This window comes from Anabrus simplex, chromosome 3 (assembly GCF_040414725.1).
Source record: "Anabrus simplex isolate iqAnaSimp1 chromosome 3, ASM4041472v1, whole genome shotgun sequence".
Classification (NCBI taxonomy): Eukaryota; Metazoa; Arthropoda; class Insecta; order Orthoptera; family Tettigoniidae; genus Anabrus; species Anabrus simplex.
The window spans coordinates 435,920,564-435,943,044 of NC_090267.1; the positions used below are offsets into that span (position 1 = coordinate 435,920,564).

Genomic DNA, 22,481 nt, shown 5'->3' on the forward strand with positions numbered 1-22,481 from the left:
AATCACAAGGGACCATAACATCAATGGCCAGTTTATAAATGAAACACTCGTATCTCTGACTTACGAGCTTTCCATACTACACTTTCGCTTTGTAGCCTACATACGAGGTTTTCCATGTTATAGCAGCAATTCAGGTCATCAAAAAACGGACTGTTACATGGGTTTTAGTTATTAAAATGAGCAATATAGAGAAAACATTCTTACCTGAGTAAGTATCCAGCAAGAAACGATACTGATTTCTTCTTGAAGTTCAGTAGAATTTCGTATAAACAACTCAGTAAATGCTCACAATATACGTGCCCTTCACACTCAACATGGCTACCATACCGAATACGAGGTTTGATTTTTCCCTGATAGAGGCCAGCACGATGTTGAAGTATTCTTTTTTCTTTTCCAGGAACATGAGATACGAGGTTTTACATCCAAAAATGCAAAAAAGTAATTTCTGAAAAATTTTGAGATACGAGGTTTTCATTCTAGGCCATCGAAATGCCTCTGTACACCTAACAGGCCCAGGGTCATCTCCTCAAAGAAAAATGGACTGAGAATGAAGGAGCATGTAAAACCATACCAAACAGTCACGTAAGCTGAATGCAATGGTTGTTCCTGCACAATGCCTGGAGGAGTCAAGACCATATACGACAGTTCTGTGCATTCACTGCACCTCCAGAGTAAAATGTGCCTCGTCAGTCCACAGATTATTCCCCGGCCACATGTTGTCCACTTCCATGCACGCCAGAAACCGAAGGGCAAAGTTATGGTATTGTGCAACATCTTGGGGTTTCAATTTGTGAACAGTATGAAGTTTGTAGGGATACCAGTGTAAAATGCGCTACTGTCGACCGGGGTAGCGACAATTCACGTGACACAACTTGAGCACTGATTACAGAATTGGGAGAATGTGCTGCACGGTCTGCTACAGCTACAGTAACTTCATCAACAACATCCATGGGATGGGCCACCGTTCTCTCCCTGGAGCAACACTTAATTCACCTGTTTCCTCAAATTTCTTAATCAATTTCTTCAGCCCATTACTTGTCATAGGACCTCTTCTCTGATGTTTCTGTTGGTGATATTCCTGCAATGCGGCATTGCTATTGCTGCCATTCTGATAAAACAACTTCACTAGTATTGCATGCTCTCTCTCCCCAATAGACATTATGTTTCACTCAGAAAAGTTCAACTCTCTTACGTTACAATGAAAATTCACTTCACAAAAGGAATCAACATATGTCGCCAAGCAACAACCAAGGAACTGACACAATGCAATTCTACCGAAAGAACATTTTGATGTCAGAATTACAGAATATTGCACGTTCTGACCCGTCACAGTGCCATATTTTTGCCTGGTGGCAGGACTTGGAACTAATCATTTTTGTGGCATAATCGCGAATGCATTGCTTAGTTAGCATATCTACGAAATTTCAGACTCCTATGATCATTACAGCCTGTACTATACCACGCTGAATACCGTAACTTTAATTGTGGATAACCGGTACTATATGTACTGAACACGATCTAATATGTTGAAAGTTTATTAAGAGTACAATGTGGTCGTGAAAATTAAATATTCATGAACTTGCCTTTATCTAAATGGAGGAAAAAGTTCTCAACCTCAGGCAGATATGTCACAAACAGACAGAAAAATGATGAATATTCTTCCATTCAAAGCAAGATCAAAATCTATTCACAGATGTCTGTGGTGCTGATGGTAAGTTTTCTCCACTCAATCTTAAAATCATGTCAACTCCTCCTACAAAATTTGCCTACACAGAACAACTACAGCATGCCTGGAAGCAGAAAGAATTCCATGGTTCATATCATCATCATCTAAGTCAACCATCTGTTGACAGACTGAAATCCACTCTCTGGCTAAAATACGGCTACCTCTACAAAGAAACAGAAGGGTTCTTGATAGCAATCCAGGATATAGTCATAAGCACCCACAACTACCGCAAATAAATCTTAAAGAAAGAAGAGAACAACAGATGCAGGAGATGTGGAGGAAACAGCTGAGATGGCAGAGCATACTGTTGGTGCATGTAATGCCATGGCAGGTAAAGAATAATATTCTTATACTCATTGGCATGATGAGGTAGTAAAAATTGTGTACCAAGAGCTGAGAATCAAGTCAGGACTTATGGATGAGAAAATCCCATATTATGAGTGCAGATCATCTGACGTGCTCAAAAATAAAAGATTCAAACTGTTTTGGAATCGATCTCTACAGAAAGATACAACCATAATTTCAAACAGGCCAGAAATTGTCCTTATTGGCAAAAGACCGATCTATTGGATGTGGCAGTATCTTCAGATCACAATTTCCACCAGACTTATGTCCAGAAGGTTGTAGCAGAACTTCAAAACCTGTGGGAAATGGACATGGCAACAGTGAGGTCTTTAGTTACCTCCACCACAGGACTTGTGAAGCTTTCATGATTAAAAACCTGCAATGCAATACCAATCACTGTTACGGTATCACGTTTGTATCAACATACTGGGCTAATTTAAGCTGTATGTCACCAAAAGTACAGCTAATAATATTCAGCTCTCAAGACTTACCTGGCAAGTCAAATCTTTATTAGACACTCAAAGTGGCCAATAATCTACGCACCTGGGAACTACGATTTACGCTACCAATGTTGCTACCCAGGAATAGTTGAACGGAAATATCCTTTTACGCGGAAGGTAAGCTACGCATTACTTTACCAGTAGGTGGTAGAACCAGGCCCTAATTCAGAAGGTTACCTACAACCCAGCGACTTTAACTGAGAATTACAAGTTGTCCATTTCATGACCGTATCGATGTTTAATCAAGAAGTAAGTATAAATAACCACCTAATCGATACTTTATTAATGCCTCAGGCAAAATTGAATAAAATTAAAACTTACAGGACATGTTTCGACCACTTAGTGGTCCTCTTCAGCTGTATAAATAAAGAACTGAAAAGAAAAACATTGACAATAAGCACAAATAAAAGTTCTTTGGAGACTCCTTTGATAAAAATGGAGGTCGTCAGAATAGGTCATCTTGCATACTCAATTTTCTGGATATCCAAACAATTCGTAAAGACAACCATTTCCAATTTAAAATATACAGGAAACCCACTTTTACCCCGACTACAATCAAAAGTGATTCTTTACATCCCATCTCGCAAAAGAAATCAGCTTATTATAGTTTCGTCAACAGAGCCTTTGAAATTCCGCTAACAGAAACAGACAGAAAAAAGGAACTTTCTTTCATTCGTCAACAGGCTCTACATAATGGTTTCAGTTTGAAATTCATCAATAAAATCATCACTAAATGCAAATACCAACAACAAATTAAACTTAAACAGCATTCAGAAAAAGAAAAAGGATATGTAAAATTCACCTTTAATAACCCGAAGATTTACGAAATCACCAACTTATTCAAGAAACACAATACCAAGGTAGCCTTCTCTACAAACAACAACACGAAACATAGGTTCTTTAGTCATAATAAAGCTAATAAACTTAAAGATGACGAATTCCAGGAATCGGGTATTTATAAGCTGACTTGTGCTCAATGTAAAAAAACTTACGTGGGACAATCTGGAAGGAACTTCTCAATTAGATATCAAGAACACGTCAATGCTGAAAGATACAAAAGATTCTCTGCCATGGGATCCCATATGAAAGAGTCCAACCACAAATTCACCAATATAAAACAGGACCTTCAAATTATCTGTATGATTAATAAAGGTAATCTTATGAACAACCTGGAAAACATCCACATCGTTCTTGATAAATTGAAAACGGTGAAGAGAATCTCAACGAAAACAACGAGCATAAAAACATCTTATATGAGAATATTAGCAAATACTTAGAATGGGTAGACATGAAACAGACTAGACGAACAAGAGATATAATCAAACACAACATCGCAGAAGCACAGCCCAATCTCCCTCCTCCCTCACATGTTATTTTAGATGACGATGAAACTCTACTTCCCTTCTCTCCAGAGCTTTCCATGAACTGTCAAACTGTATCACATCGTTACTTCACCAGGTCGCGCTCAAAGACAGACCCTCTAGACAGCGCAGAATAAACATCTTTTCCAAACAAGAACAAAAGGCAAGATGACCTATTCTGACGACCTCCATTTTTATCAAAGGAGTCTCCAAAGAACTTTTATTTGTGCTTATTGTCAATGTTTTTCTTTTCAGTTCTTTATTTATACAGCTGAAGAGGACCACTAAGTGGTCGAAACATGTCCTGTAAGTTTTAATTTTATTCAATTTTGCCTGAGGCATTAATAAAGTATCGATTAGGTGGTTATTTATACTTACTTCTTGATTAAACATCGATACGGTCATGAAATGGACAACTTGTAATACGAATGCTAACCAAGCAGGAAACATTACGAACATCTATCTTAATCTGAAGATGAAACTTGCAAAAGTAAGCACAGATATATATTTCCTTAAAGAATGTCTAAACAATAATCTAATTCCTAAATTCTTAAAAGGGTCACAAAGAAACAACATACGCTCAGTTTTCCAAATTTCCACACAAAGAACAGTTAACCGCATATGGCTTAAACGAGAAATTAAATTTATGTATAGGAAGAAATCCTTCCTCAACCGGGAGCTTTACCTAGCGCACCTTTCTGCTTCTAGTAACTTAGTTCCGCTAGAATGGGATTCTGTACAAAAATACGGCAGAGATAAAGTTGAAATTCTAATAAACAAGAAACGTACAACTTTGAATAAGAAGTTAGAAAACCTAAAAAACAATCCCCCAACAAATCTAAATAAGCATCAACCTAAATCTTCTTTTAAGAATTCCCACCCCCCCGTCATGAACTTGTCAAACACGACGTTTACAGAACAAGAATTACAATTATTAAGCAAAGGGCCTAATCACAATTGGCATAGTTTCAATAACAGACAAGTATTAATACAAACTTTAGCAGAAACAGAGACAGCCATACAAACCCTTCCAGTAGACATTCAGAATGACGTACGGTACGAAGCAAAGAAAAAAATTCCCTCCATAATTAGAGGGTTACTAACCAATTCCACAAACACTAAAATCGAGAAGGATCTTCAGCGTTAAATTAGACAAAGTGATGTAGTGATAACGAAAGCTGATAAAGGTGGAACAGTAGTAATATTAAATGAAACCGAATACATCAATAAAACAGAAACTTTTTTCACTAACAACAAATTTAAGGTAATTGAGAAAGACCCCTCCCTCAAAATTCAAAAGAATTTGAAAGGGATACTGAAGCAAAGCTCCTTCCTTTTTAACGACCAAGATATTCAAAAACTCATTAATATGAATCCAGGACTTCCTAAAGCAAGAGCTATGCCTAAATTACATAAAAAGGATGCACCTATGAGACCTATAATTAATTTTCGGAGAAGCCCCACATACAAAATATCCCAATTTATTCTTAGGTTCTTAACTCATAACTACGTATTTTATACCAAATCTTCGATAAAAAACTCCAAAGAGTTCTGCATTGCTATTAAAGATTTCAAGTTAACTTCATCTCATGTAACAAGTTCCTTCGACATCAAGGACATGTACACGAACATTCCTATTAAGAACACCATTGAGATTATAAAGACGAATTTATTATTTCACAAACGTATCAGTATACCTGAAATAGAAAACTTCATTACTATCTTGGAATTCGTTTTGAACCACAATTTCTTCTCTTTTAATAATAAAATATATCAGCAAGATGGACTTCCAATGGAAGCGCCGGCTTCTGGAATTTTAGCTAACATTTACCTCGACTTTTTGGAACACACTCAGATAGTAGGTCACATTAAAGGACTCGATCTCTGGCTTCGATATGTTGATGATACCTATGCCATAATTAACAAGGAAATAAATGATAGTCACAGTATCCTTAATACTTTGAATAATTTAGACCCAAACATAAAATTTACAGCTGAAGAAGAAGAGAAGGGCATACTCAATTTTCTGGATATCCAAACAATTCGTAAAGACAACCATTTCCAATTTAAAATATACAGGAAACCCACTTTTACCCCGACTACAATCAAAAGTGATTCTTTACATCCCATCTCGCAAAAGAAATCAGCTTATTATAGTTTCGTCAACAGAGCCTTTGAAATTCCGCTAACAGAAACAGACAGAAAAAAGGAACTTTCTTTCATTCGTCAACAGGCTCTACATAATGGTTTCAGTTTGAAATTCATCAATAAAATCATCACTAAATGCAAATACCAACAACAAATTAAACTTAAACAGCATTCAGAAAAAGAAAAAGGATATGTAAAATTCACCTTTAATAACCCGAAGATTTACGAAATCACCAACTTATTCAAGAAACACAATACCAAGGTAGCCTTCTCTACAAACAACAACACGAAACATAGGTTCTTTAGTCATAATAAAGCTAATAAACTTAAAGATGACGAATTCCAGGAATCGGGTATTTATAAGCTGACTTGTGCTCAATGTAAAAAAACTTACGTGGGACAATCTGGAAGGAACTTCTCAATTAGATATCAAGAACACGTCAATGCTGAAAGATACAAAAGATTCTCTGCCATGGGATCCCATATGAAAGAGTCCAACCACAAATTCACCAATATAAAACAGGACCTTCAAATTATCTGTATGATTAATAAAGGTAATCTTATGAACAACCTGGAAAACATCCACATCGTTCTTGATAAATTGGAAAACGGTGAAGAGAATCTCAACGAAAACAACGAGCATAAAAACATCTTATATGAGAATATTAGCAAATACTTAGAATGGGTAGACATGAAACAGACTAGACGAACAAGAGATATAATCAAACACGACATCGCAGAAGCACAGCCCAATCTCCCTCCTCCCTCACATGTTATTTTAGATGACGATGAAACTCTACTTCCCTTCTCTCCAGAGCTTTCCATGAACTGTCAAACTGTATCACATCGTTACTTCACCAGGTCGCGCTCAAAGACAGACCCTCTAGACAGCGCAGAATAAACATCTTTTCCAAACAAGAACAAAAGGCAAGATGAACTATTCTGACGACCTCCATTTTTATCAAAGGAGTCTCCAAAGAACTTTTATTTGTGCTTATTGTCAATGTTTTTCTTTTCAGTTCTTTATTTATACAGCTGAAGAGGACTACTAAGTGGTCGAAACATGTCCTGTAAGTTTTAATTTTATTCAATTTTGCCTGAGGCATTAATAAAGTATCGATTAGGTGGTTATTTATACTTACTTCTTTCTTTAACTGAGAACTCGTGAAATATGTGAAACTGGAAGCCTCCCCTCGACCCTCAGCCTTGCATGTCACAAGGTCCACTGTTATTTGTTCCCATGATGGGTGTGTCTTCCACACCACTGTGCAGCACAAACCTGTAGAAGTTAGTTTCACACAGTGCTGCCAGAATTGCACTATGCGCATTCCACAACAAGCATTCACGGAGTAAAGTTCCATAAGCTGAGCATTCTGGCTTGTCTGCTATGCGCTCTTGTGTTAAGAATCGGCAGCCTGGCGACAACGAACTGCCCTGGCGTGTGCATGGTTAGTACTGCTGTCTCTCTCCCTGAAGTCACAGTGATCTCTCTCACATGCAGTCGGAGTCAGCGCTCACAGTGCCCGTGGTCCAGACTATAGTTGTCCTTCCCCTTGAAAACAAATCAGAACCACTACTACATTAATTCAAATTAGGCCACGCTAACAGTTATGCCTTCCAAACAAACCATCACTTACTGTTGTGGAGGCATTAATATTACAGTCATCAGCTTCCTCATGATTTATATAGTGCACGATGTATGATGTTGCTAACATGAGGATCTAAAATATAGTTTCATTCTTATAATCAGATTCATATTAAAACGAATTTGAATGATTCATGAATTTCTTACAAATTATTAAAGCCTATTTAATGCTAATTTTGTGTACCTCTTTGCCACCCTATTTACTGTACTTTATGAAAATAACAATGAGATGTATACAAAAGTAAAGTGAAGACAGCAGATCTCTAAAACAACACATTTGTTTTCAGGAAACATCCACATTTCAAAGTCTCACGTGGAACTGAGAAATAACACTGGTTCTCCTCTGCACCAGTTCAATTACATATGGCTAAGGGATCACTGTCGGTATGTAAAAACAGCTGGTCTAATAATCTGTTTTATTTTTAAAATTAAGTCACCATTAGAGCCACCTGTTTTTTGCAAAGTGCAAACATTTTACTAAATTTTACAAATTTGGCTCGAAACGCGAAAGTATTTACCTTTAAGCAAAATTGCAAAATAATTGATGACGTTATGTGGAATCAGTCTTTGATCCTAGAAGCGTAATGAATGGTGATTCAGAAAATAATTAAGTCCTTCATCTAATTAAGCAAATTTCCATCCTACAAGAACCTTCAGCATCAGAATATCTTCAACCATACACAGTGTTTAGAGATCTAGTTAGTCATTCATGTAGAGCAGGTAAAGATATTGATGTGTTAGCCATTCTTCTCTCTGCTTGACATCAGAATAAATGGGCATTTTGTGGAAGCTGCAGTGAAGGTTTTATGGATCCCAGTCAGTAATGAGAGAGGTCATTTACAATGTAATGTACTAAGATATCTGACAAGAGAACAGCCCTATCTCTGTCTTTTTCAGACTGATATGTAAATTATGTAAGTAGATTAGGCTCTGCATCTTGTTAAAGTGACAAGGTAATTTTTAATACCAATATAAATGGTCTGTTATTGGACATTATAAATTTTCCAGCTAACTCATTCCTGGTTGCCAGCGTTTCGCCCCTGTGTGCTAGGCTGGGCTCATCAGTTGGTACCTAGCACACCTACCAAGATGCATGGTTAGTGCATACCATGGAGGCCACTGCGTAGGCTAATTGTAGCCACTGGCAGTGCTAATGCACTATAAGAGACTTTTGTATCATTACCAAAAATCGATGCCTGCTTGGCCATCAGATGATATAGATGTTGATTCCCATAGGGAATCTGAAATATTTGATCCGAATGAGTAAACTTATAATACCAATATAAATGGTCCATTATTGGACATTATAAATTTTCCAGCTAACTCATTCCTGGTTGCCAGCATTTCGCCCCCATGTGCTAGGCTGGGCTCATCAGTTGGTACCTAGCACACCTACCAAGATGCATGGCTAGTGCATACCATGGAGGCCACTGCGTAGGCTAATTGTAGCCACCGGCAGTGCTAATGCACTATGAGAGACTTTTGTATCATTACCAAAAATCGATGCCTGCTTGGCCATCAGATGATATATATGTTGATTCCCATAGGGAATCTGAAATATTTGATCCGAATGAGTAAATTTATAATACCAATATAAATGGTCCGTTATTGGACATTATAAATTTCCCAGCTAACTCATTCCTGGTTCAATGTTTCCCCCCGTGTGCTAGGCTGGGTAATGCAATGGCACTGCCAGTGGCTAAAATTAGCCTACGCAGTGGCCTCCACAGTATGCACTAGCCATGCGTCTTGGTAGATGTGCTAGGTACCAACTGATAAGTATCGATTAGGTGGTTATTTTACTAACTTCTTGATTATATTCATCGATTTAATATTAAAAACTTCATTTTTTGTCCGTATTGACTCAAGATTTTACAATGCTTAGTAAAGCTAAAGGTTCCACCTATTCAATACGTTATCGTAATGGTCTATTTAGAACATCACATATTTATTTAACTTATCATAAAATACATCTTGGGACCGGTTTCGGCAATCCACTATGCCATCATCAGCCATTGAGTTTTTATTATAGCAAGGAACATTCAAAAATTTAAAAATATGCAATAGCAAGTCCTATTCTTACATGAAAAACATTAAAAATATAGCTAAATAGCATAGGCCCATTGTACTGTACAAATAACATGCCTTTTTTGAAAAATACAATATTATTTAGTGCATCTAAAATTATTTTTTATATATAATTGGCAAAGTCTATGATTTGGTCAGTCTGTTTGACTATGTAAGGAGTAGCAGATTCTGATGTGTTTTTTCTTGTTTGAGTATTTGAACCTTGCTTCTAGTATTTTCCAATGTAAATAACTGTGTGGCTGAGGCCGAAACTATGGTTAAGATCTTGAATATTAATCTTCAATTCTTTTCTATAGTACCGCGTATCGTTCTCAATAACTCATACTCATTTCACTATTTCCTTTTTTAGGTCTGTACTGGTTCGAGATTAACACTATTTACGGCCCATTTCCATCTGGCACATAAAATAATATTCAAGATCTTAACCATAGTTTCGGCCTCAGCCACACAGTTATTTACATTGGAAAATACTAGAAGCAAGGTTCAAATACTCAAACAAGAAAAAACACATCAGAATCTGCTACTCCTTACATAGTCAAACAGACTGTTGTGCCAATAAGTTTTAAGGAAGAAGAACCTGTATTTAATATCTAAAACAGTACAAGTCGCATATTATGAGGAACTAAGAAACTGTGTTTAAAAAATGATAGAGTTTTTTATAGAAACATTCATCAATTTTATAGAAAATTTCCTGTGTATCAACTATATCAAACCATAGTCTTTTTAAGCACCTAAAAACAATTCTAGACGCACCAAATAATACTATATTTTTTAACAAGACATGTTACTTGTATAACATAAAAAAGGGTTAATACTAACTAGCCAAGTTTTAATATTTTCCATGTAAAATAGGACTTGTTGTTTTAAAACTGTGGTTTAAATGGCAAAAGTAGATTCTTTTATCAATTTTACATGATTCTATTGTACATAAGGTACACCAAATCATAGACTTTGCCAATTATATATAAAAAATAATTTTAGATACACTAAATAATATTGTATTTTTCAAAAAAGACATGTTATTTGTACAGTACAATGGGCCTATGCTATTTAGCTAAATTTTTAATATTTTTCATGTAAGAATAGGACTTGCTATTGCATATTTTTAAATTTTTGAATGTTCCTTGCTATAAAAAAACTCAATGGCTGATGATGGCATAGTGGATTGCCGAAACCGGTCCCAAGATGTTTTTTATGATAAGTTAAATAAATATGTGATGTTCTAAATAGACCATTACGATAACGTATTGAATAGGTGGAACCTTTAGCTTTACTAAGTATTGTAAAATATATTCATCGATACGGTCATGAAATGGACAACTTGCCATACTGCATAGCCATTCCGTTTGTAGGCTGTAGATAATGGAAGGAAACAAAGGAAGAAGGAAACATCTTTACACCATCGTAAATGGCAATTAATTTCTGATAGAAAGATCGACGGGTAACTCCTGTGACAAATTAAAACGTGAAATAAAATTAAGTTACATTATGAAATTTAAGATTTGCTTACCCCCGAGAGAAGACAGAGCTCCTAAGGAGCACAGAGCTCCCGGACAACACGTCTGCTCTACATGATGTCGAAGACAGAATTAAGACACCCTGCGATGTACTTCTCGAAGGTAGCCCATGATGCGTGGTGCAACAGTAAATGGCACAGCAAAATTAATGAACAGAGACCACACAGGAGTTACCTTTCGATTTATTCAAACCAATCAAATTTAAATGTTTAATTTGACACTCGTCTTGTCCTTGGAAATATCTCAAAGCTTTTATCTTGTGCAAGTCCCAGAAAAATTGGCACATGCGGTACAAGATGTCCCACAAATTTCAACGTTAAAATTTAATATAATTTTAAATGATCCAAAATTTACTTTAAGTAGGCCAAATATATACACACTCGCAACACACATCATGTTTATCTTTTTGTACTTCTGAGGAACTTCATTTCCAATACCTGCATCCTACTCTCCTAGAAGTATTCTAGCTGAACACTCTAGCATGTGATATTTTCCATATTGCTGTCCACAAAGCATACATTTACATTCCTTGGTTGGTACATGATAACCCTTTTGTAGTGATAGAATCCATATACTGCTAGTCTTGTAGACATGCCTTAGAGCATAATTTGACTCCATCTATTCATCTGAATTCATTGCTAGAGTTTCAAAGAAGTTTGGGTCTATTTCCTGCTGCTTTCTGATCTCTTTCTTGTATCACAATAGTGACAGCCAGCATTCTTCTGAGGTTGTGCATAGTCATGAGATCTCAGATGAGGGAGTCACTTTTCACCAAATGGTACACAAAGTGAGATAATGTGAATTTTGATTGACACTCGGTTCATTTTTTAGAGGAGTAGCTTTAGGCTCTCAAACTTTCTCAAGTGATACTCAAATGTTGTCAAATATTCCATATTGCATAAGTTGCTATTAGTATTGCTTCCAGAAAAAGATAACTGTTGTGCTATGCTGACTGAAAGTTTATGCAGATTTCTCATTTCAAAGATTGCTAAAATATTGCATATAAATACCACCACTAAACTATGGTGTGTTATCCATCTTGTTACCAGCTCATTCTCACTGACTTGTATTCCTAGCCACCTCAAGAAAGGATCCATCCGTCCATCCGTCCGTCCGTCCGTCCGTCCGTCCGTGATCTGATGGCCAGGCAGGCATCAATTTTTTAAAATGAGACAAAGTGTCTCATAGTGCATTGGCACTGCCGGTGGCTCCATCTGATGGCCAGGCAGGCCATCAATTTTTAAAAATGAGACAATGTGTCTCATAGTGCATTGGCACTGCCAGTGGCTCCAAGTAGCCTACGTAGTGGCCCCTACGGTATGCACTAGCCATGCGTCTTGGTAGGTGTGTTATTTACCAACTGATGAGCCCAACTTAACACACTGGGGTGAATCGCTGGCAACCAGGAATGAGTTAGCTGGAAAATTTATAATGTCCAATAATAGACCAAATATATTGGTATTACATACCACTTAGTCGAGCAGCTTGTCTTCTTTCTCCCAAGTCTTTCCAGCCCAACTTTGCAACGTTTTTGTAATGCTACTCTTTTGTCAGAAATCACCCAGAACAAATCGAGCTGCTATTCTTTGGATTTTTTCCAGTTCTTGAATCAAGTAAACCTGGTGAGGGTCCCATACACTGAAACCATACTCTAGTTGGGGTCTTACCAGAGACTTATATGTCTTCTCCTTTACATCCTTACTACAACCCCTAAACACCCTCATAACAATGTGCAGAGATCTTTACCCTTTATTTACAATCCCATTTATGTGATTACTCTAATGAGATCTTTCCTTATATTAACACCTAGGTACGGTACTTACAGTGATCCCCGTAAGTTCAGATCACTACAGGTTGCTAATAGAAGTTCAGACTAATTTTCAAAATTGCCAAATTGCTCTATAAATGAATAATGTTTATTGTACATGATTAACTATACATAAAGGTTGCCTGGTGGCCATGACTGTCTAGGCATCACATGTCTATGGTCTGACACCGTGGTTAGCCTGTTTAAATCCTGATGGTGGAAAAAAAATTCTCCATCAGACTGTTGGCAGACAGGGTAGCAAAGGTGATGGTATACAATTTCAAAGTGTTGGTGCGATGTTAAAAATAATATATATATCCAAGCACTATATTGGATTCAATTTCAAATCTCTCCACAAAGTTCATATGGACTGAGGACATATGAAGCTCTTAATGGTGATTTGTCCATTGGAGGGGACGTTAAGCTTAAGCAGACCCTTGGTGTTATTCGACAGGAGTAGGCTATGTGCCGATTCCAGGTTTCACCCTATCCCTACCTCATCATCATCATCATCATCATCATCTCACACCCAGATGCACAGATTGCCCTTAAGCATTAACTAGAAAGTCCTGCAATAGGTAAGCCGAACATGTCCTCAGTCATTCCTGGCACTAAAAGCCACATATGCTAACTAAACAATAAATCTATGTACAGTATCATCGTCGTCGTCATATCCGAGTATACATTTTTCACCTGCAGTTCATGTTTTGTCCACTTTGTGCAGAAGACATTCATGGCTCAACAGGCTAAAACTTGCAATAGAACATGTGACCTCGTATGGTACACCTGAGAGAGGGGGGTGGACATGGTTGGGTATATCTGAGTTTTCTTCTCAGACAAGCCTCTGTTTGCAGTCTTCGACACTCTGTTTCAAACTGCTGGACAGCAGTGGAAGTGGTTGCATGCCAGCAAGGGAGATCTTCAGCAAGTGTATGCCAAGTACTGGGGTCGATATTTGTGCTCTTCATGGCCTTTTTGAGCTGATCCTTGTAGCATTTCAGAAGAACACTGCAAGTCCTCCTGCCAGAACTGAGTACAATATATATAAATGTGAAATACCACTCACTTATTCATTCATTACAATATATCAAGAACTACCAAACTGATGTGAGTGAAATTTAGTACAGAGATTCCTCTTGGGTCATATAAGTAACAACTAAGAAACCTGTTTGGAAACTTCAAACTCAATTATGTAAATGATTTTTTTAAACAATAACTTTCCAGAAAACAAGTATGAGAATTATGGTAACTTCTTTCTAGTGTTACAGTTTTAAACAGGTCTGTATGTTTTAAATTATGAAAGAAACTGAAAGGAGTAGATGTAGTGCAAACACTTTCAGTTCGCCAAATTCCTTGAGGCAATCATGTATTTTGAAGATAAGTGAGGTTTTCTTTGCCATCATACTAAATATTGTGTGATTTGTTGCAGGTGTGAAAAATGCTACAATCATACAACAAATCAGCGGAAATTAAACATTCTGGACATACCAACAGACATTGAGCCTGAGAGCTATTCTGTGAAAGACGAACTTCTTCACATAACATGTAAGAAATCCGAAATGCTATAGAAAGAATATAATGTGATAAGCTGATAAGACTAGTGAAGTTATACAGGGGAGGTGGGAGGGGGGGGGGGGGGCAGGGGGCAAAATAAAATTGGCCAGGAAAATATTTACAAGACTGATGCAGAATTGACCCTTGTTAACATATGTAACAGCAACTGATTGTAGTGCATCGAAATCATGGTTTCCAGTATTTCCTGTGATGGGCAGTTCTCCTGTTCATTAACACGGGTCAATTTTGCGTTGGTCTTATAAATATTTTCTGGGCCCGTTTTATTGTGGCCACCTGGTACTAATACCATGCTACATATCAGCCGGAAGATTTTGAAACATATTCTATTAAAATCATTGAATATGGTAATCAAAGAAATTTCATGATGTATTTAAAATCTTTATGAATGAATGAATGAATGAATGAATGAATGAATGAATGAATGAATGAACGATCCCTCCATGGCTCAGACGGCAGCACGCTGGCCTTTTGCCGCTGGGTTCTCTGGTTCAAATCCCGGTCACTACATTAGAGATTTGTGCTGAACAAAGTGGAGGTGGAACAGGTTTTTCTCTGGGTACTCTAGTTTTCCCTGTCAAATTTCATTCCAGAAGCACTCTCCAATATCATTTTGTTTCATCTGTCAGTCATTAATCATTGCCCCAGGGAAGTACGACAGACTTCGGCAGCTGGCACAGTTGTAACCTCGCCACTAGATGGGGGCTTCGTTCATTCCATTCCTGACCTGGTTGAAACTGGAAACAGGCTGTGGATTTTTTCATGAATGAATGAATGAATGATTAAATAGAATACTCTTCTCTCCCTATCATGGACGACCAGCAACTGTGGAAAGAGTATTCATTTATTATAATCATTACTGGTATATACAGTTAGTTGATCATAATACAAAACACTGAAGACATTCCAAATGAAATGCTATAGAAATAATTAAAATAAAATTTACTTATAACTATCCCTTCTTGGATGTATGGTCAATAATTATACAACAGACTTTTGAGTTAAATTAATTAATATTTACTTACCAACAATTCCTTACTACAGGGAGAAATACCAGATAGAGGAAATTGACATAGTAGGGGAGCGATTCCCATTTTTGCTGCTAATTTCTGGAAGAAGATGTCTCTGCCAGTTACAACGTTACGGGAGATTGCCATCATAGGCTTAAGGGGCTTACTATAATTCTAAAGAATCAATGTTACAATTAGGTTACCTTCAACATTTCTCAAGTACAGTATATCTATTTCTCTTCTAAAAATAAATGTAAAGTATACTTTGTCACAAGGCAGCCTCTGCATGAGAGTAAGTATTTCATAAAATTAAAAAACATACTTTTAAGGTAACACAATAATTGCATTTCATATACAATAGCTTTTTCAGTAAAATGACAAGTACATTTTTGGATAACAAGACATAGGTTTTTTTTTTTTTTTTACATGTTAGCATCATAGTTTTTCAGAAGTATATTCAGATATTGCATAGCTGTAAGATATTAAATATGGACAATATATTATTGTATTAATTAAAGTAAGTTATATAGAGATTATATTAACCCCTAGCTCACTCCCAGGTGGGGAGCCATTTCCCTGATTGAAGAAAATATTTAATTACTTGATTAAGAACAATCTTAGACTAAAATGAACTATTGAAGGGCCAAAAGAGAAATATTTACTTGAATATAATGTATTTAACTGTTGAAAAATTCGATTATTTTAATTTTTCAATACTTTGTGCAAAAACGTACTAAGTGCTTTCACACTGTGAAATCGAGATTGCTTCTTCCTAACAGCAAAACTCTGGTTCTTGTTTATACAGTAACTTTTACCTGAATATTTTAGGTAGTTTACTATCAATCTCTGCCTGGAAATAAATGTTTCTGTATATGTAAATTGTAGATTTACAAATTTTACATGTACTTAAAAGATGTACAATGGAATAAATTATAACACTCATGAAATTTTCTGTTATGTTGGTTAGCGCTTTCGAGGGATCAAGTTTATATCGCCTCCCTACAATTACTAAGTGAGATAAACGGACTATATTACACTACAATACAGGTAGTATTTACAGTATTTACAGTCTTCACAGTGTCATGTCTTTTACAGCTGTTCATTATGATACAAACGGAAGCCGGTCATGTTATATAACCTGTCTCGCCTTCGCATAATTTATATAATTCCATTCTGAAATGCGATCGTTTTCTTATTATGTAAACTTTACACCCTAGACACCCTTTCCATAGCAAGAGGTTGTCATCAATTGACATTTCGCCACCAGGGGTATAAGCTTCTGAAAATTTTGCTAACACGTGGTCAAATACTGGATTTATCTCGTATATTTTGGGAGGAAGTTGTGCATTATTCACCTCATTGTCGGAGATATGTAAAAAGCTGTGGAGGAAAATCTAATAATAATAGTAATAATAATAATAATGTTATTGGCTTCACGTCCCACTAACTACTTTTACGGTTTTCGGAGACACTGAGGTGCCAGAATTTAGTCCCGCAAGAGTTCTTTTGCATGCCAGGAAATCTACTGACAAGAGGCCGATGTATTTAAGCACCTTCAAAAACAACGGTCTGAGCAAGAATCGAACCTGCCAAGTTGGGGTCAGGAGGCTGGCCAGGCCACTCAGTCTGGCGAGAAAAAAATCTCTTCTGTGTCATCAGTTCATAGAAAGTAGGCGTAGTGAAAAAGTGATTGAGAGAAATAGTGTCCTATTCTCTACAATCCCCTGCGGCAACAGTATGGCCATAAGAAGCTTTATTTCGTCCTTATTTGTCCGGACACGGTCTTGATCTCGATTCCTTCCCTTTGTCTTACTAAACTGGGATTTATATGCGATTTCCTGCTCGGCATCTTTTGTCTGTTCAGCTATGTTCTGGCATATCTCGTCATAAGAAAGGAATTACGATATTTCGCTCAGTTTTGTTTTCCTTAAAAACACTCTTTTTACATCACGATAGAAATTTGGATCAAAGCGGAAATTTCTTTGTCCATTTTCAGTATAAGTTGATGAAGAACTTGAAATGGTTGGATTGTAATCAGTGTTATCGTCACAACTATCACTGTCATGATCGCTACTTGAACTGGAATCGAACACGTGTTATCTCTTTTGCGACTGCTGAACATTCGCATCAACTACGCCCAAATCCCGTATATTCGAGCTTGCAGTACTTTTTCCAGGTAAATTCCTGTCACTTACGAATTCCCCTTCGGCAGAACCTACTTCAATAATATCACAATTCTCCCCACTAATTCCAACATTTTGTTTATCATGGCCCGTAAATCGTCTTCCTCTAACAGTGGGGGCTGGTAATTCGTTATAGATATTTTAGCGGAAAAAATGCAAGAAAAAGGATCGAATAGAACCCTGATCTCAGCAGTTTGGCCGGAAATCATGAAATAGGACTGTATTACGCATGCGTACGATAATAAAATGCTGTGTAACTCGCGATAAACACACACTCCAGTCGTGAAGGATGAACTCAAGACGGGATAATAAATCAGGTCACAGTTCTAAAATGTCATCAGAGAAGTCTGTTCAGTGTCATAATCTCTAGAAATCCCTTCTACAGCAATATTATTACATCCAAGGGACGATTAGGCGATGAGCTAAAGCTTCAGCACGGAGCTATTAGGCCTTAGGTCGTTCTTGCCCGGACACAGCTGCGTTCTTTATGTTGCAACTTGTGGATCACACATTTGTATTGGGAGAACATAATTGAAAAAATTCACATCAGAGGGCAGACTCATCCAGAATACGCTGTTAAAAAGGAAATAAACCTCTGCACGCAGGCAACTGAAAAAAAAAAAAAATTCAAATCGGCGGATATATCCGCTTTCCCCACCGAACAAGCGACTTGTAGCCGCGGATCTCGCCGCTTCGCCCACCGAAGGGGTTAAGATATCTGTATAAGAGTAATATACCTTCAGTTATTTCTTAAAACATATAACTGATTTAGAGTTCATTATAACAGGAGATAACACATTCTATTCCCTAAACATTGATGATTCTATGCCTTTCACTCCATATTCACTGGATTAGAGTGAGAAGGATATCCTTAATGATCCTCTTAGTTTCATATCTATGAATTTCACCAAAATGTGAGAAGTTAACAGTAGAGTGGGGTGGGTTAATTTCCTGTCTAGCTTATACATAAAGACTGATGAGTTATTTCCTAGACTTCAGTTAAGGTGCAGTACCTAGGATATCGCTTCATGTTTATCCTTAGTTCTAGCTCAGTGTGAATAGATTTTGAAACTAGAAAACAGGAATATCTCTCAGAGATACTAAATTGCCAAGAAATTAGCATGCAAATATAGTTGTATTATTTATTTATATAGAACATAGGCTGCTGTTACAATAGCCTACAAATTAAACACTACAGAAACATTAGATTTCATTTACTTACATAATAAGACTGTTTCATTCGACATTTTGTGCCCTACCCCCCTATTTTTTGTTTTGTACTTTTCAGAACTATTTATTTCTGACAATAGTGTCTGAATTTGGATCCAGGTATCGAAGTCCCCACAGATATAAAAATGTGATTTCACAATTGAAACTGCCTTAACTATGGTAAATTAAGTGAAGCTCAATTCTGTTCATCATTCCAATAAATGTTTATAAGGCTGAATACAAGGTCTACATTAGCATTGCTACTAGGAAGACACAACATAAACTCAGCCAAGATTAAAATATTGACCAGAGAAACAACAAGGTGGTGTTGATTTTTTATTTCAATACAAACAACTCTCATTATGAACAAGTAATTCATTTTTAAAAACTGGGGCATTTTTGCATCCCGAAAACAGTTTTTTGGGACACTAGGACATATTATTGAAAACCAGGATATCTGGTCATTTTGTCCTAGCTATATGAATCATCTCTGTTTCACCTTCTTTAGATTCCCCACATTCCTCTAATAATGTTACAGTACAAATATTTAGTTTTGCTGTTCTTCCTGGTTTCTTCCATTCTTAGTTTAATAAGTTAACAAGAAGGCAAAGTTCATTTTCAGTTTTACCTATTTCTTTTCCATCTATAAATTTTTTCTGATTCTTCTCATTTTTTTATAGTCTTCTAGTATATTTCTATATATTTATTGCATTAAATACATTGATTTCCTTATTTTCTTGTCTTATGGCTTTATTTTTATATATTCCCACAAATCCTTCATTTATTCCTTTCATTTCCCTTTTAGTTAACATTTCATTACTTGCTGTCATATTTTTACTTAGGTATTTTACAGAACTCTACCAATGTAAATCACTATTTTCCTGTGGTCTTTGATATTTCCACATTAATAAGCTATTATTTTTCCTATTGAAAGGTTTGTTTGTCTCATTGATTTGTTATGAATTTATTTCTTAAATATCATATATATAATCATCACAAAATTGACACGAGTTGAAATTAATGTTTGTTTGCAAGTTACAAGTCATTAATCTCATTTTTTGGTCTGTATTGACAACAGTGATTACATTCAATTTACAAAGTATACATTTATTATTCACCTATTCAATTCGATTCTCAGTACTGCTGAAATTTAAGGAGGGCTATAATAATCGCGTATGGCCTCTGGAGAGGCATTGAATAGGTGAATAATAAATGTATACTTTGTAAATTGAATGTTTGCAAGTTGTCGAAAGTGAAGTAGCAGGTCATGTGTTGGCACAGAGTGCAGTCCACTGTTATATATTATCAAAGAAATTGAGTCAAGTACCCAGTTGTGATAATGCTAAAAACTGGGCCTGTTAAAATTAGTCAATTCTTTATTTTAAATACATATATTTCCATTTATTAAGGAACTGACCTCTTGTATTTACAGGCTATCATTAAAACTAGGTAATACATATCAAATAGTATCTATAAAGTTTTATTAATTAAGGAAATCTCTAAAATGTAATGAAGATATTGTATTACAGTACTACTAGTGAGGTATTTCTGTGCTGTAGCTGTGGTGTGAGAACAATCTGAAAACCTGTATGGCTGTGTTGTTTATACTGTAATTAACTAGGCTAAAAATTCAATGTGGTTGAGTACATAGTGCTTTGATTTCTTTAGTGTCAAGGAAGTGGCCTATAATATATTAGGTAAATTGCAAACATTACAATTATTATAGTTCAAGTAAAAAAGTAAACTTGTGTCCTCATCCCGAGGTGGTGCAGCTCTTTTCTGGCACACCCCCAATGGAGGTAAGCTGCATGTATCATTTTAACCACATACGAGCCCTCCTTAGTCCGACTTCTTGGCTGAATGGTCAGCGTACTGGCCTTCGGTTCAGAGGGTCCTGGGTTCGATTCCTGGCTGGGTCGGAGATTTTAACCTTAATTGGTTAATTCCAATGGCTCGGGGTATAGGTGTGTGTGGCGTACTCAACATTAGAAATTATCCTAGGTAGGGCCCTCAACTTCACAGACATGCAGGTCGCCTAATAGGCCGTCTACGAGTAAAAGACCCACACCAGGCCTCTCCAGAGGCCATACGCCATTATTATAGCCCTCCTTAAATTTCGGCAGTACTGAGAATCGAACCCGGACACTCGAGGACGGCAGCTAATAACACTAACCATTATTCTACAGAGGCAGACAATAGTTCAAGTAATACTGGTACTATTAATAGAACAGAAAGCCACATCAGTATGCGAAAATCAGCCAATAATATTATTCTAAATAGTTTTCTTCCGAAAGTGAATTATTTCGTTTCTTTGCTCAGGTAAGAAAGCTAATAGGAACAAAATACAATGAATGGCCGAAAGTCATGGGAAGGGATGTCCCATTAGAAATTGTGCCATGTATGACCCCTGTGCATTGTGGCTAGCTGCGGAGTAGCTGAGCAGTCTGTCACAGACACCAGTGTCGTGAAGATGGCAACACGTCGCCAGTTAACCCACTTTGCATGTGGGATGATCATCGGCACACGGGTCATCACACTGTGGAGATTACACACAAATTCAGGTTCCGGAGGTCAACAGTGTCAAGGGTGGATCTTCAATATCACAGAGAGAATGTTGCCACCAACGTAAACCACCACACGGAAAGGCCACAGGTGGTTAACGGATGGACATCACGCCGCCTCTGCAGAACCACAATGGATGCTCTATGGGATACTGTGAGTCAGATCACCACCCAGTTGAATGTTGGGAGTCAGGAGCCCATTTCTACCAGGACTGTAAGGAGGCAACTGCACCGCATAGGCTTCATCAGTCGACGACCAACTCATGTCCCTTTGCTGACACCTCGACATAGAGTTCAAAGACGTGCATGGGCCCACAAACACCAGCAATGGACCACGGAACAGTGGCGGCGTGTGGCATGGTCCGATGAATCCCGGTTTCAGTTGTATGGAGCTGATGGACACATGAGAATGTGGAGTATGTCCCATGAAGATATGGATCCTGCGTGTCAACAAGGGTGTGTCCAGGCGGGAAGTGGTTCAGTTATGGTCTGGGCGGAGTTCTTATGGTCACAATTAGGCCCCCTTGTCTGGCTGCAGGGAGCACTGACAGGTGCACATTATGTGGACATACTTTCAGACCATCTGCATCCTTTTCTGGTCCTAGAGTACCCTGCTGGTGATGCCATGTTTCAATAGGACAATGCGTCATGTCACCGTTCTGTGGTGGCATGCAGGTGGTTGGAGGAGCGCTCTAATGAAGTTATAACCATGGACTGGCCCTCCAGATCCCCCGATCTTAATCCAATCAAGCATTTATGGGATGCTGTCGATGCTGGTGTACGCTCAATGAACCCTGCACCAACTACAT

The 22,481-nt window shown here is 37.2% G+C and overlaps 1 protein-coding gene across 7 annotated transcripts in view; it reads left to right on the top strand.

Annotated features, from left to right (window-relative positions):
- The window catches only part of Tmlh (Trimethyllysine hydroxylase), a 121,707-nt gene that overhangs the window by 45,881 nt on the left and 53,345 nt on the right, over positions 1-22,481 (top strand). For all 7 annotated transcript variants that reach the window (XM_067143481.2, XM_067143480.2, XM_067143483.2 and 4 more), the window contains 2 exons: positions 8,013-8,109; positions 14,567-14,682. In XM_067143481.2, the coding sequence (XP_066999582.1) occupies positions 8,013-8,109; positions 14,567-14,682 (213 nt within the window). The remainder of the gene's footprint in view (positions 1-8,012; positions 8,110-14,566; positions 14,683-22,481) is intronic.